Source organism: Homalodisca vitripennis, chromosome 5 (genome assembly GCF_021130785.1).
Source record: "Homalodisca vitripennis isolate AUS2020 chromosome 5, UT_GWSS_2.1, whole genome shotgun sequence".
In the NCBI taxonomy this organism is placed as follows: Eukaryota; Metazoa; Arthropoda; class Insecta; order Hemiptera; family Cicadellidae; genus Homalodisca; species Homalodisca vitripennis.
In genome coordinates, this window is record NC_060211.1 from 106,321,101 (window position 1) to 106,336,922 (window position 15,822).

Sequence of the window (15,822 nt, forward strand, 5' to 3'; positions counted from 1 at the left end):
CTGAATTTATATTTGAACTCAAATCTAAATTTGTATTTGAATTAATGTTAGAACTTAAATATATTAATTAAATTTCCAATTGAAGAAGTGATCAATTCATTTGTCCAGTGTTTAAACTTGAGTATAAAATCAGAACATTGATTATAAACATAATCTCAACAACTGTTCACTACAAATGGCACATCAACTAGTGGGCTAACCTGATCTATGACAATTGGCACATAAAACGTGGAGCTACAATAATTACCACACAACACGTGGAGCTACAATAGTTGGCACACAACACGTGGAGCTACAATAGTTGGCACACAACACGTGGAGCTACAATAGTTGGCACATAACACGTGGAGCTACAATAATTGCTGCACAACACGTGGAGCTACAATAGTTGGCACACAACACGTGGAGCTACAATAGTTGGCACACAACACGTGGAGCTACAATAGTTGGCACATAACACGTGGAGCTACAATAGTTGGCACACAACACGTGGAGCTACAATAGTTGGCACACAACACGTGGAGCTACAATAGTTGGCACATAACACGTGGAGCTACAATAATTGCTGCACAACACGTGGAGCTACAATAGTTGGCACATAACACGTGGAGTTACAATAATTGCCGCACAACACGTGGAGCTACAATAGTTGGCACATAACAAGTTGGGCTGCAATAATTGGCACACAACATGTGGGTTGCAATAGTTTACACACAAAAAGTGGGGCTGCAATAATTGGCGCACAACACGTGGGTTGCAATATTTGCCGCAAAACACGTGGAGCTACAATAATTGCCGCACAACACGTGGAGCTACAATAGTTGGCACACAACAAGTGGGGCTACAATATTTGGCACACAACAAACGGGGCTGCAATAATTGGTGTGGAAATTGCTCTACGACATCTATTATTTTTAGCTTCAACTTTTCCTTTCACCTTGCTAAATATTTGATTGATGAGAATTCACGATTCTTAGTAGACTTTAGTTTGATAGGATTAACTACCATCTTTACTTCTAAATACTAAGGAAGTATTATGTAAAAGAATTTAAGTAGTCTTTTGGAACATAACATCAGTGTTGAACAAAAGAAAAATTATTTTTCTGATTTGTGTGAAGGTTGTCCAAAAAGTAACAGGCATTTAGAATTAGCTCAGTGCACACCGGTAATTCATTTTGAGGTAAAAATAGATGCTGAGTGGTGGTCTATATCTTTCCTACTTTTCTGACTGTGTACTGACTACGTACAAAATACACTACAATTTTGAAAATCTCACTAATTGTGAAGAGTGTTCAGTGATTAAGTTTTTATTGACAAAACCTTCAAATCTATTGAATTCTATCACCAACTTTGTGAGGTTTGTGGGAATGGTATGAATGAAATCAAAATGAGGCATTGATGGGTTGATTTTAAAAATTACCTTAACAATGTTCATGATGATCACAGTGATCAGCCTAGCCTGTTACTGAAGACTTGTTGAAGAAAATTTATAAAACAAATTTGAAAATCACTGTTCCATGATCACTGAACTTTTAGAATATTTCATACAAATTTCATGAATTTTAGTTTATTAAATTGTAAAATAGCTTAGCTACCACAAATTTTGTACCAAATGGGTTAAAAAAATCCTTACAGAAGACCACAGAAAATCAAAGGCTTCCCCCCTCAATCGTCCTCCATACGGCCCAGGTCAAGTGCCAAGCGCCTACCACACTTTACCGCGATGAACCTGGCTCACAACACAGTGCTTCGGTACTGATGCAAAACTTCACACTAATGTTAAACAGTGAATAAGATCTCACATAGCAGCAAATTTAAATCGAAAAGCTTGTGTCTTGATATCCTAAGTGCCTCAATTTGAATAGGGGATTACTTTAAAAATTGCTTAAGAATGAAGCTTTCAAATTTATTTAATCAAAGTGTTTTCTTTTACTTTGTTAATTTTAGGTAGGTTTCGTAGGAATTTACCTTTTGCAATCACTCTCACGATGGAATATTTGGAAGACTTCTTTTTTTCTAATTATAGTCCTCAGAACGAAAAACCATCTTAATCCAAAAAATATACAGGGTATCTTTGACACAAGGGTGTCAAATACCATAGTTATATTTTTATATTTTTTTAAATTTTGCTTCACTGAAAATGTTAAAATATTATCATTTAAGTCTTGATTCTGTTTGTATTGATTTCATACTATTATTTTTCAGAGATCAAATCAGGTTCTCTTTCGGAACCTTTGGCTCGAAATAAAATCTGTAGACTGGCTTTCCTACTTCATATGACTGTTGAAGAAGGCATTATTGCACTATCGAGCCATTGTGTGAAACACAACTTACAACTTGCTTTGTCCTTTTTAAGGTGAGTTTATATACTACCTTGTGTTTACTAGTGTAAGTCTTGTGTTGAGCAAGATTAAACTGTTAAATGCTGAACTAAAGATTAGTCCAGTCAACTCGATAAAAAATGTTATAAAGACAAAAAGTTAAGTTCAATGAATTAAAATACATCATAATTATTATTGCAATAGGAAATTAAATATTTTATTTGCAATAACATTGTCTAGTTCATATCTGTTTGTTTGTCCCCAGTATCATTGAAGACCTGAAGATGAAACCACCACAGGTGTACACTAAAATATCTGCGTTAATAGGACAACTGATATCAGTGTACAAGCCTACAGAGAGTCCAAGCATGTTGATTGAATGTTTCTCCTACGTCACAAGCAAAGTTACCAGACAATATCGTACTTACTCTGAAAGTTGTGAGTAGTTTTAGAAATATATACTGCAATCAAAAATATTGTTTAGTAAAAATTCACAATTATTATTGAATAATTAACTATAAATCTGTAATAATTTATATAATTAACAGGATAGCTGTGGAATATTTCTCATCAAATTAAAATCTGCAGAACTAAACTCATTTAGTTACAATAAATAATTATAAAACTTACTTGAGGCATTTGTTGTAATCTTGTGATCTCCTAATAATCACTTAATCATTATTTTTACCTTTTATAGTTAACTATGCTTGAAAACTAGCCTTCAGCTCACATTTTGCTTCGCTCCTTGACTCAATGGCATGTTACCTAAGTTAAAGTTTTTCTAAATTCGAGATATATGTTTTCAAGAGAAGTAAGTTGATCAAAGAGTGAAGTTGGTCTGTAGAGCTTCATTAAGTTGCAAAGAAAATTTGCTGATGGTTGAAAGTACTTAAGCAGGTAACCTCTGTTCAAGAAATCTTGTATTTTGTACCTGGTGAATTAAACCTGAGACTGTGTATGTTCCTACCAAAACCAACTCAAAGATATTTCTTTAACAATAAGGTTTTGAAGAGCAGCTTAGTGAAATCACATAGTTTTAAAGTTATGTCTAATTTCAGAAATTTGATTTTGGATTAAATTCTTTAAAACTAAAAGAATGGCAACTTATTTTATTAAAATTTAGCTTTATAAAGTAAAAACGCTTAGCTTTAAAATAAAAATTTTTAAAATAGCCCATTTACTGAATGGAATCTGGAGCTTTACGTGCAGTGGTTATTTGGAAATGGTCCTTTGTATAATGATTCACGAGTGTGACAAATCCAAATACCACATTTTAATGAAATTAGACAATAAATAATAAACATTTTGAGAATTTTTAATAAATGGTTACAAACATCCAAGCATATTTAACCACTTAGGCTCGTTTTATAATTTCTGTTATAAGCAATGTGCATGCCAAACTGTTTGTATTTATGTTCACTTTTTTTGCATTTATTGCAGTTTGATCAATTAAAGTTTTGAAAGTTTTGAACATCTCAAAATATGCCAAAAATGCATTTGAGACGGTTCTTTTTGTATTACAATTGCTTACACCAACATATGTGCTAAATGTTTTATTGTTCTATACAAAGACCCTTGAACTGCTAATGTGGTTTATTGTCAATAGTTTGAGCTATTCTTAGTTGGCACATGAATGTCTTGTTCTTTAATAATCATTTGGTGAAGGGAGGAGTGAAAGACGCACTTCAGGAAATTTTGTATATGCCAGCACCTCCACCATCACTCCATTTTCCTCTTACTATGAATAGTTATACTTTTTCTCCCATTAATGACAATATATTCCTTAGCATGAGTCTGTAAAACCGTAACACTGGCTGTAACAAGTCAAGAGATTTGATATTATGTGCCAATTTAACAAAGTCTGCTGCTGGATGTGTCTATCGACTTGCATCATTGGTGGTAACAAGTCAACAGATTTGATGTTGCAGGTCAATTTGACAACATCTGCTGCTGGATGAGTCTGTTGAACCGTAACACTGGCTGTAACAAGTCAAGAGATTTGATATTATGTGCCAATTTAACAAAGTCTGCTGCTGGATGTGTCTATCGACTTGCATCATTGGTGGTAACAAGTCAACAGATTTGATGTTGCAGGTCAATTTGACAACATCTGCTGCTGGATGAGTCTGTTGAACCGTAGCATCGGCTGTAGCAAGGCTGCTATTAAGCCAGCATATGGCGACCCAGCTCCCACACCCACATCTGTTATTTTGGTCCATTCTTGTATCCAAAATATGATTTACTGCTTTTTCAAACCATTTGGTAAGATTTATCAACATTTTTCTTTAAAATGATCATTTAAATTGTCAAAGAATTTATGGTAGACATAACATTAAAGAAAGAAATAAAATGTAGGCATCTTAGTTGAATAGTTATAGCTTTTATACATTGAACAATAAAATCTTAGTAGTGGATGGATAATCTCGTATTTTCCATCATTCTACTCAAAGAGCAACTCCTCCCTGGACTCTGACTATTGGTACATCACAGATATACTCCACTGGTGCATTGCAGATATGTCTGTAATGGTAAGTCCAAAGATATAACTGAATTTATGCATAATAGGAATACAAATTCAAGTGGTATTTCACAAAGAAGTCATTGTACTGGTGCGTTACTTAAACTAAGGGAACCAAATTTGGTGCATAAGTTTTAATAAGCAAGAGAAAAGTTAAACAAAATAATTGTGTTATTTTCTTTAAAATTAAAAAAATAGTGTCAGTTGCAAGTTTTTATAGTTAACTTAAAAAACCAGAATAGTTATAAAAAATTTACTAGACACTAACTATTTGAGCAATTTTATTAAAATTCCAATGGTACTTGTTTCAACAAAATCCGTCAGTGCATAAGTGAACAAGATCACTTTAACTCTACAACTGGCAGTCGCCTGATTATCAGTTGATATTAATGTTTCTGTAGTGGCAGTCGCCTGAAAATCAGTCGATTTGACACGTGCCCGTTTGACATCTGTTATAATCAATACACGAACTAAACTGCAATGATTCATATACCACTGGAATCAGAAATAGTTGCTGATTTGATCAATGTATTTTGTTTTGTTTTGTATGCCATGATTTAAGTATGACATATTGAAAACGAGAGTTGTTTGTAAACAGTCGGCCATTGTTGTTGTATTGTTACCTGGTCGCGTTATTCTTGCCCATCTAAAACGTAAGTTTATTACATGAAATAAGTGTTTTTATGTAATAAGTGTGTTTATTTATGCGTATAAATTCTCGTAGATTGTGTTTTATCAGTTTATTTTGTGATGTTATGAAGAAATATATGTGAAAAAATATATTAGTGAGATTTTGTGTTCTAGGCTATGTGCAGTGTTATCATAGTTTTAGTTAGCTTTAGGATCATTTTCATATGCGATGATCATGATATAAAGCTTCTTTATTTATTTTTATAGGCTTACTTTTAATGTATTTTATGAATTTTTCGAGTAATAATTAAGGTTTTGATGAATTTTTGTAACACAGTCGTATCCATAGCAACGAATTTAGCCGTATTGTACTATCTTCAGATTAGAGTATTTCATAATTGTTTTAATTAAAAAAAGTGTAGTAAACTATACATTTTCTAAAACTATAAAAAATTTTCAACATTTTGGGTATTTTGGAAATATTTTTTTTCACACAATATGTCTTTTATAGGTGCACCCCCACCACTTTTACATACCTTTTTTATTTTTTGAAAACAAACTTAGTAAAAAAAAGTTATAAATTTCTTATATTTTTGGGTTTTTATTTCCATAAATAAAAAGTAAATTTTCTTGTGAAAACAGTGATATATAATACATATAGGTTTATAATCAAATTATATATAAAAAAAAAAAAATAAAAACCAATACTACTGCAAAACACCTCAAAATGGCCTGCCACTTGAGGAAATTTCAACTGCCAGCTCGAGGGTTAAAGGTGCGCTTGCACAAGCCTGCCTTTAGAGTGGTCATGCTTGCTTATGCATTGATGGATTTCGTTGAAACAAGTACCGTTGAAATTGCTATGAAATTGTTAAAGTTGGTGTCTAGTTAATTTTGTATGACTATACTGGTTTTTTGTTATTTAACTTTAAATATTTGCAACAGACACAGTTTTGTTAATTTTAAAGAAAATAGCGCAATTATTTTTCTTGACTTTCCTCTTTTCTATTTAAAACTATGTGCCAAATTTGGTTTCTTTATCCTAACTAGTTTTAGAGATAATAATTTGTTTATAAAAAAGTTCAAAATTGCGGCTAGCGGCTAAACGAGACATTTCTCGACTTATGTTTATATGACATTTTTTCTTTTAAATGATGAGTACTATTAGCCACAGAAGTTTGTGAACACACTTCAATATGACAGTATTGAACACACTTCAATGAATATATATATATATATATATATATATATATATATATATATGTATGTATAGTATTCATTATTTCAAGTAAAAAAATTCCTATAAATATAGGTTGAGATATGTATCATTTTGCCGCTAGTCACCATTTTGTATTTGTTATAAAAAAATTAATATCACTAGAACTATTTAAGGTAAGGAAACCAAATTTGGCACATACAGTAGGTTTGAATAAAAGAGAAAAAAAAACAAAAATAATTGTGTTATTTTCTTTAATATTAATAAAATGGCGTGTGTTGAAAATATTTTAAGTCAAATAACAAAAAAACCCTTATAGTTTTATGTACAAAAACACCAACTGTTTGACAAATTTCATTACAATTCTAACGATACTTGTTTCAACGAAACCCATTAGTGAATAAGCGAGCACGACCACTTTAAAGATATTAAAGATTTAAAGATACGTTTGCACAAGCTAGAAGAAACAAACAACTGATACCTATCAATAGTGGTGACATGTTTGGCGCTCCCAAACTATACATATATATATATATATATATATATATATATATATATATATATATATATAGGAAAAATAGACAGGATAATACCTGTACTTTCTCAAATTACTTTAACTATTGTTTGTTAATAAACTTTTTAATTAATAAAGTTTAAATCGGTTTTCGAGAAAATAACTTTATATCATTAAAATAATTTGATTTAATACCCAAATGCTTATAAAAAAACTTGTCTTGTAAAACTTTTCTCAAGAAAAGGTTTTCTTCTCTCAAATAAAATAAATTAAAAAACATTGACTTCTTGATTCACAATTAAAATCGAACTAAAAATTTAATGTTCTTATAAAATTATAATAAAATCATCATTTTAAATGTAATTCACAATAAAATGTATTTTTCTTATTATAAGTGAAGCTAAATAAAACTGAACTAAAAATTTGTTGGAAAATTCTTTGTACCACGTTTGTTACTTCCTGTTGTTATTTTTGGTACAGATCCAAAGTAAAAACTGTAATTTAAATATATTTCACCCTAGATATTTACTAAAATCTTGATATCGTGGTGAGTGAAAATTTTCTGACTCTTGCGTACTAAATTTCTATTGCAAGTAACCATTAACTAATATTAAAATTGAAAGCTTTGTATAGAAATAATACATTAATCCACAAAATCCCGTTCAGACAATAGAAAATATGCTTTATTAACAATATCATCAAGACATGTTACAGAGTCAAACAGGTTTTATAAGTGAATTCTATTATTAAATGAGAGGTCTAATTCAGATTCATCATTCCATGAGAAGAACCCATCGAATGTGTAGTATGCGTGGTCTTGCAGCCAATACAGTAGATTTCTCTTTATAGATCTTTGGTTGTCTTTCAGATGATCTGGTAGCTTATTAAGAGTTTCATTCCAGCATATGATGGTTTTTTTTCTCGAACAAGGCTGTTCTATGGTCTCGTAGAGTGTAATCCCCTGCTTTTCTAGTGTAATGGTAGTGTAGGTCTCTTTTGTTTTGAAGGATCCATAGGCGTAATTTGGGGGTGGCAAGGGGTGGCAGTTGCCACCCCAGAATTGTGGAGCCCGGTATTTTGCCACCCCAGAATTTTGAAGTAAATGTCTAAATAATTTACATATAACTTACTTAAAACTGGAAAAATACAAGTCTACCAATAGGGAACCTTTTAACTTTATCAATTCTCCATTAATTTTGCTTAGTTAGTTTTAGCACAGAAAGATAGCACGTCTTTTAAAAACTTGTAAATCATAAACTTAAAATGAAATATTGGTGTAGTAGAATTTACGAAATGAATAAGGAACATTAAATGCGTGAAGAGCGAGAATGAGCAATGTAGGCTGCTTCTCGTCTGCCGTCTGGAAACGGCAACTCTGTAATACACAGTTGGCCGAGGGAGATTTGGCAACAGGGCACCTGTTGTAGTATATTGTCTTTACAGCTAGAAGCAGACAACGTCTGTCGTGTCGCCTGCCTACTTTAACCTTACTCCTCAGTAGATGTATTCGATTAGTGCAGTTGCAGTACGATGTGAATTACATTTCAAGTGAACCGTCGTATGATTGCATGGACTAAGAGATGGTAAGTTTAGTTCAGTTATTTCTTATTTCGTAGGTTAAACTTAGGTGTTGGTCAGTTTCTGGAGTTTCCCCATCTTTGTTTACATCCAACTAGGCCTAATGCTGAAAAATAGAAAAAATCTTTTTACTGACTAGATTTCAATAAATGGCCCCCAAAAAACATAACCTCAACTTCTAACTTTATTAGTTCTGCCAGTTAGTTCTGCATTGTTACGGTTATGGTTTTAGTTGTTTAAACATTTTATAGGTGTAATTGGTTGGTATAGGAGAAGTTTTTGCATATATAAGGGAAAGTAGCTTGTTTTATAGTACGGTATGGAATACTAGGTTTATTTTTGTTTGTTTGGCCACCCTAAATGCTTTTAAACCGATGTCATATAACCTCACATTTAACGCAACACTACTTTAACCTATATATGTAAAAATAACAACGATACCATCCAATCACCTGAAATTAAGTAATTTCAGCTTATACCTCTAATTAGGTTATGTTACTGTCATTTTAATAACTCCCGCCTTCCTGTGTTTGACAGCTGTTTTTGCAATGCCGTGGCTGTCAGGCTTGCAGACGTTTGTGTCGAAGAGCCAATGACTAAAAAGGTCATACAAAATAATTAGTAAACATCCAGATCTTTTTATGGTCTTGCAATTATTTAAAATACATGTTTTACAATCAACTCGTAGAGTAAGGCACTAAATGAACTTTATATCTTTAGGCAAAAAAAGATTATGTGTAATAAAAATACCAGATTAATAGCAAATTTTAAACTAATTTCGAAACCTGGTAATGTAGGCAGACTTGGGTTTTCGTGTACGCCTACAGCTTCTTAAGTACAGTTTACAGTATGCAAATAAAAAGTATGACTGTTTTACTCATTGGCTGTTAGGGCTGTGTTTATTCCGATACAAATTTTACACAAAATTTCCCAAAATTACAAAACAAAACTTTGGTAGATAAATCAAAATAAAGTAAAAATGAAGAATAATGGGTTTTCTTAAAAACCACCGTTTTTGAGATATCTACCATTTTTGTTTTATTAAATTTTTATTTATATCTCGAGAATGTTTTGACCGATTTAACTCAAACTTGGCATGGTTTTTATCTAATACAATATCCATATTCAGAAGAATTACCAATTTAATTCAATCATTAGTTTTCAAAATGATTGCCATTTAAAATTTCTTAACCTAAATTGTATGAAAACCATAAACTTGAAGTCAAATGTCAGGGCATCTTTTTTGTTGCCCTTTCAATCCCCTATCAAATGGTACAATGTCAAAACAAAGAGATGAGAAATAGTGTCCACACACAATAGCGCCCCAAAATCAAAAAATTGTGCAAAGCCTATGCATGTTATATTAGACTTGTATTAATTTTAGGTTTAGGACTCTGTGTTCTAGTAGCATTTTGCCATTATTTAAATGTTCTTTTGCTATTCTTAATGGGGTTTTTTTCAGGCTCAGAAGAAACAAAAAAAGGGCAGAGTTCGTTGCTGTCCTACTTTAGCTCAGGCCCAGCAAACAAAAAGAAACGGTTAGAAGATGAACTACCAGAAGGAGTTGTTTTGGAACATGAACCAGAACCGGCTGTAGTAGACGTTTTAGATTCGTCATCGGCTCAGTTTAACAACCACAACTACAAATGAAGATACCACAACTACTCCTACAGATGAAGTGCAGAGTCCTAGCTGTTCCTCTAGTTTCATCTGACCAATTGACAATCACTGTAATTAATAAACGTGATCCTGCTCATGGCCCAGGTTTGGCTAAGGCGTTTTTTAGGGAAGGCTCATTCCAACCACGAGAATTAAATTTCCCTAAAACGGATGGTAGGAAAATTTAGGCCAGAGTGGTATAAACTGTATCCTTGGCTGGAATACAGTCCTCTAACTGACAAAGCGTTCTGTTTTGCCTGCCGTTCGTTTTACAGCCCAGAAGAAAAAAATGCAGAAAATGTATTTACACTCAGTGGGTTTTCCAAATGGAAGAAAAGAAAGCTGTAAAAGTATTTGAGAAATCATGAAAAGAGTAACTCGCATCGAAGTAGTAACACTAAACTCAGTTCTTTAAGAGAAGCCGACAAAAGTGGCACTGTTATTGAAAAAGTAAATCAAAAAGTATTCAGAAGAAGTACAAGAAAACAGATTGTACTTAGAGGCTTTGTGTGAATCCCTGATATTTTGTGGGAGACAATCTATTGCTCTAAGAGGTCATGACGAATCTACAGATTCAAAAAACAGAGGAAACTTTTTGGAGCTGATGAGGCTTCGTTCCAAAGATAATAGTTTAGTAAACAAATTCTTTGTAGAGCATCGCAAAAATTTTCAATATACTTCAGCGACTTTCCAGAATGAGCTTCTGTCCATAATTGGGGAACAAATTAAGTTGCACATTGCCAAAGAAGTTAAAGATGCAAATGTTTTTGCCATTATAGCTGATGAGACCCAAGACATAGCAAAGCACGAGCAAGTAGCTATTGTCTTGAGGACATGTTAATGATAAACTAGAAGTTCATGAGTCGTTTTGTGGGGTTTTACCGTGCTAGAAGAACTGATGGCGATACACTGGCAAATGTACTTAAGGACGTTTTTGATTTCACTGGACTTGAATATTAAACATCTGCCGTGCTCAGTGCTATGATGGGGCTTCGAACATGAGGGGTCCCTACAAAGGAGTGGCAGCTAGAATTATACAAGAAGCCCCCATGGCAATGTACATTCACTGCAATGCACATATATTGAACTTGTGCATTGTAAGCTGTTGCACAAGCGTGAATTCAATAAGAAACACCTTCTTTGTGCTTCAAAGTCTTTACAACTTCATTGAGAAATCAACTAAAAGACATGCTGTTTTGAAAACATTCAAAAAAGTGCAAAAAGCTTTAGTGGTGGAACAGCAACATTGAAGTCTTTGAGTGATACCAGATGGGCTTGCCGTGTCGAAGCAGTGCGTTCTTTGTTAGATAATTTTGATGCCACTCTTACACACTACGAGAGATTTCTGAAACAGACCCTGACAGTGGTGGACAAGCCAATGCTTTGTTTGAAAAATATGGAGGACTTCAACTTTGTATTTGACCTTCTATTACTCAGGAGAGTTCTAACACAATGTGACATACTGTCAAAGACCCTTCAGTCAAGCAGTGTGACCTATGAAGTTGTGAAATCTGTAAAAAACAGCACACTTGAAGTTTTGCAATCCTTCAGAACAGATGAGTTTTTCACCAAGTTGTTCAATCACTGCACAGAAATTGCTGACACGTGCGGGTTTAGAGCTGCCGAGTTGCCAAGAAAGGGCAAAATTCCCCTCAAAAATCGGGGGGTGGGAGTAAAGCTCCATTTGAATCTGTACAACAGTACTACAAAGTTTTCAATCCTCTGGCCAGTTATTGATATCCTAAGCGAGGAGATAGAGGCCAGGCTTCAAGAAAACAACCTAGATGTACTTAACCACTTAAGCAAAGTTCTAGGTGGAAGTGATATAGACACAGCCAGTGTACAGTATGTGTGTAAATACTATAGTTTTAGACTATGACATTCTTCTGTCTGAAACTAAACTGTTTTAACAGAACGGAGGAATCAAGAAGCAAAAGTATCCAAGAAAGAGCTGACGTTTTTGTACAAACATCTTTGAAAAGTGTGTTCCCTATGCTTTTTGAACTTTTTCGTTTGTACTATACAAATTCCAATGAACTCGGCATCGTGTGAGAGATCCTTTTCATGCTTACGGCGGTTAAAGACATATACTAGAAACTCTATTGGCCAGGAGAGGTTGTCTTCGTTAGCCCTTTTGGCTATTGAAAGGAGTGTAGAAAATAGACATTTCAAAAGTAATTGATGACTTCAATTCAAGCCAGAAGAGAAGGCTTCATTTTGTTTAAAACTAACTTGTGGATGCAGTCTGGTTACATAGAATAAAGTGAAATTTGTTTGATCATGTTTACTTGATTTTTCCTTTTATAAAAAACAAACGGGCTGGGCACACATAAATTAAAATTGGGCACACTTTTGAGTTGTGTGTGAACAATAATTACCTCACTTGTGGACCTTGTGGTTTAGTTAATAACTCAATTCATTAAAAATTATTGTTTTAGGCTAAGTTGTTAGCAGTAAAATTTTTGTAAAAAATAGCTTGAAAAAGCTTAAAATACTAACAAATTTAAAGCCAGTTTCTTACAATTTTCCGGGGGAGGGCCCCGGACCCCCCCCTCCACCTGGGGGGTATTCCATACCCCCCAGTAGATCTTGCCACCCCAGTTAAAAAGCTGAAATGACGCCCATGGGAGGATCCTTACTTATGCAGTAAAGTAAGGATGTTTCTAGGATGTAAATGGATGTTATTGTCAATATTTTCCAGTTTTTGAAAATGTGTCTGCAGCTCTCTCTAGGTCCTATTCCAGCCATTAACCTTATTGCTTTTTTCTGCATTACCAGAACTCTGTGATTGCCACCTGAAGAAGCACCCCAGACTGCTATTCCATAAAGGAGGTAGCTTTCGAATAATGCGTGATAGGCTATTCTTGTGGCTTCATGAGTACTAGTTGTCTTGGTTTTCTTTAATACAAACAATGCTGAGTTAAGCTTCAGGCAGAGACTATCTGAATGGTTTTTCCAGTACAAGTTCTTGTCAAGTGTTATGCCAAGATGTTTAATTTCATCAGCTGCTTGTATATTTGGTAGTTCGGTTACAAGCGACTTTTTACTGCCTAGAGTCATTTGTTCTGTTTTTTCTCGTTGAGAACGAGGTTGTTTTTCATTGTATATTCTTGAGCCATGTTAAAAGCTATGTATGTGTTAATTTCCAGTTGTTCAGTATGTCTATTTGCTGCAAGCAGAACTGTGTCATCTGCGTACATGATCATTTGACAATATTCCCTCAAGTGTTCTGGAAAGTCATTTATAAATAAAATAAACAAAACTGGTCCAAGGACCGAGCCTTGTGGAACTCCTCTTCTCGCTGGTAGGGGGTGAATTTGTACTGATTGTGTGAGTCTATTGGTTGTTTCCCTCAATTCCACTATTTGCTTTCGTCCTTTGAGATAGCTTTCAAACCAACTGAATGCTGTTAGTCAGATACCAACGTTTTGAATTTTAGTCAATATGAGTTTATGTTTAAGGCTATCGGGTGTTTTGAGGAATTCTTCTTTAAGGATAGACATATCTCTTGGATAGACATTTCTCCAGTATAAGTAATGATTTTTTCCTTTTTTGCTTAGCACAAGATCTTACTTTGGGGCATGTCCAGTCAAGTGCAAACTGGAGAGATGCGCTAAAGTGGAAATATGCTTGTCTACCTCATTTCAATTAATGACGGAGTCCCAAGTTTCCATAGCCAGTCTGTTCTTTAAGTTAAGGAGATCGTTATGTGTAAGCCTTCTTTGTGATATATGTGTTCGATATATGTTTCCTATGGTCTCTTTTGGCATGTCAAGTGTACAGCATTGTCCAGTGTGGTCTGATAGCCCAGTATTAGTCACTTCTACACTTATCATGTCTTGATCCAGATCTGAGCATGTCTGTTGAGGATATAGAGATTTTTCATTTTATTATTCAGACTTTAAGAAGAAATTAAGATGAAAATCACCAACTATTAATCCGCAAAAACACTCAAAAGACGCCGAGATACACACAGAGGAGGTTTTTATACCAACCCCTTCCCCTAACCAACTAACTCATCACCGATGCCTTTGATTGACCTTCGACTATCCAATCACAAGACCAGATAAATTAATTGTCAACTGAACAATCCCTGTTGTAATCACATTATCAAAGTCGACTTCAAGAAAAACCACTGTCTTACTCTACCATTCCTACATTCATTGATCCTTTCTTGTGAAATTAGATTATTTGTTTTACCTATATTTTGACAAAACTACTTAAATTCAAAAATATTTGTGTATATATTTTCTTCCATAAATATTTAGTAATTAAATTTTAATCAGGCTATGTAGCGAATGCTACATCCAGTTTATGTCAACTCACTTTTTCTGATGTTCTATTTTGGTATTTTCACAGAAAATGCAGTGTTACCAGTTGACAAATCTGCTAGTTCATTCCTTTCAAATACAAATGAAGTAGCTAATGAGGTAAATTGATTTCTTATTTTATATTATGATTCTGTGTGATACTACTTTTTTAAGTTGAATGTTGAATATATCTCCAGTTCACAACTGTGCATCTGATGAGCCAATGAGGCTGCCACTTCACCTATTTATTGGTGTCTTAGATGTCGAAACGATGTTAAGATTCGTTTTGAGCTTCTTCCTCTCCGACTTTCTTTGGGTCTCTTCAGACAAACATGACTCCAGATTCCAGGAGTAAAGTCTGAGACAGCGTCAGATACCATACGCTGCAACAAAAGGAAGGTGAACTGGAGCTAAATACAACATTCAAATTAAATCAACCCTTCCTACAATAAGTATGTTATGTGTAGAAAACTCGGTTTCTCCACTATCTTCTAGTTCATTATTGTACTAAAGGTCCACATAATTGTTTTTTTTTTGTTTTTTAGAAGTGGCTGCTCTAGCATTTGAGTTACCAGAATTTTATTCAGAAATAGAATCCTGGTTTTCAAAAGGTATATAATAGTCAGTTATATTCAGTAATATCTGTCTCGTCCCACAGCTCTTCCACAGTATTACCCTCACTTCAAAAGATTCTTACCAGTGGTTTGTGGTTGTTTTCTAAATCACTGTTTTATGTTTTTTCAGGCCCGAGACAGGACATACTCTAAAGAACAGTTAAGGTATCACTGGGAGTTTCTTCTTTGATTCAAATTAATTTGTGACAGTGGAAGTATTGTGAAAGTTATAGGATTTTTTAGATACTTGCCATTATTTAATGATACGTACAGGTTCTTAAAATCCATGATAACCAGTTACTGAAGATAATCCACCACTATAAATCACCTATCATGTTGCAATTATCTAATTACAATATTATAAGATGGATCCTGTCTAGATTTTTATTATTTATCATCTAAGAGAATTATAATGAAATTTCATATCAGAAAGTTAGGCTGTTGGAGATAGTAACCACCTTT

General features: G+C 33.7%; 1 protein-coding gene across 3 annotated transcripts in view; it reads left to right on the forward strand.

Moving 5' to 3' along the window:
- Window positions 1-15,822, forward strand: part of LOC124362654 (kinetochore-associated protein 1) — an 87,352-nt gene that overhangs the window by 33,365 nt on the left and 38,165 nt on the right. For all 3 annotated transcript variants that reach the window (XM_046817348.1, XM_046817346.1, XM_046817347.1), the window contains exons 15-18: window positions 2,206-2,356; window positions 2,587-2,759; window positions 4,416-4,583; window positions 14,796-14,866. In XM_046817348.1, coding sequence (XP_046673304.1) covers window positions 2,206-2,356; window positions 2,587-2,759; window positions 4,416-4,583; window positions 14,796-14,866 — 563 coding nt within the window. The remainder of the gene's footprint in view (window positions 1-2,205; window positions 2,357-2,586; window positions 2,760-4,415; window positions 4,584-14,795; window positions 14,867-15,822) is intronic.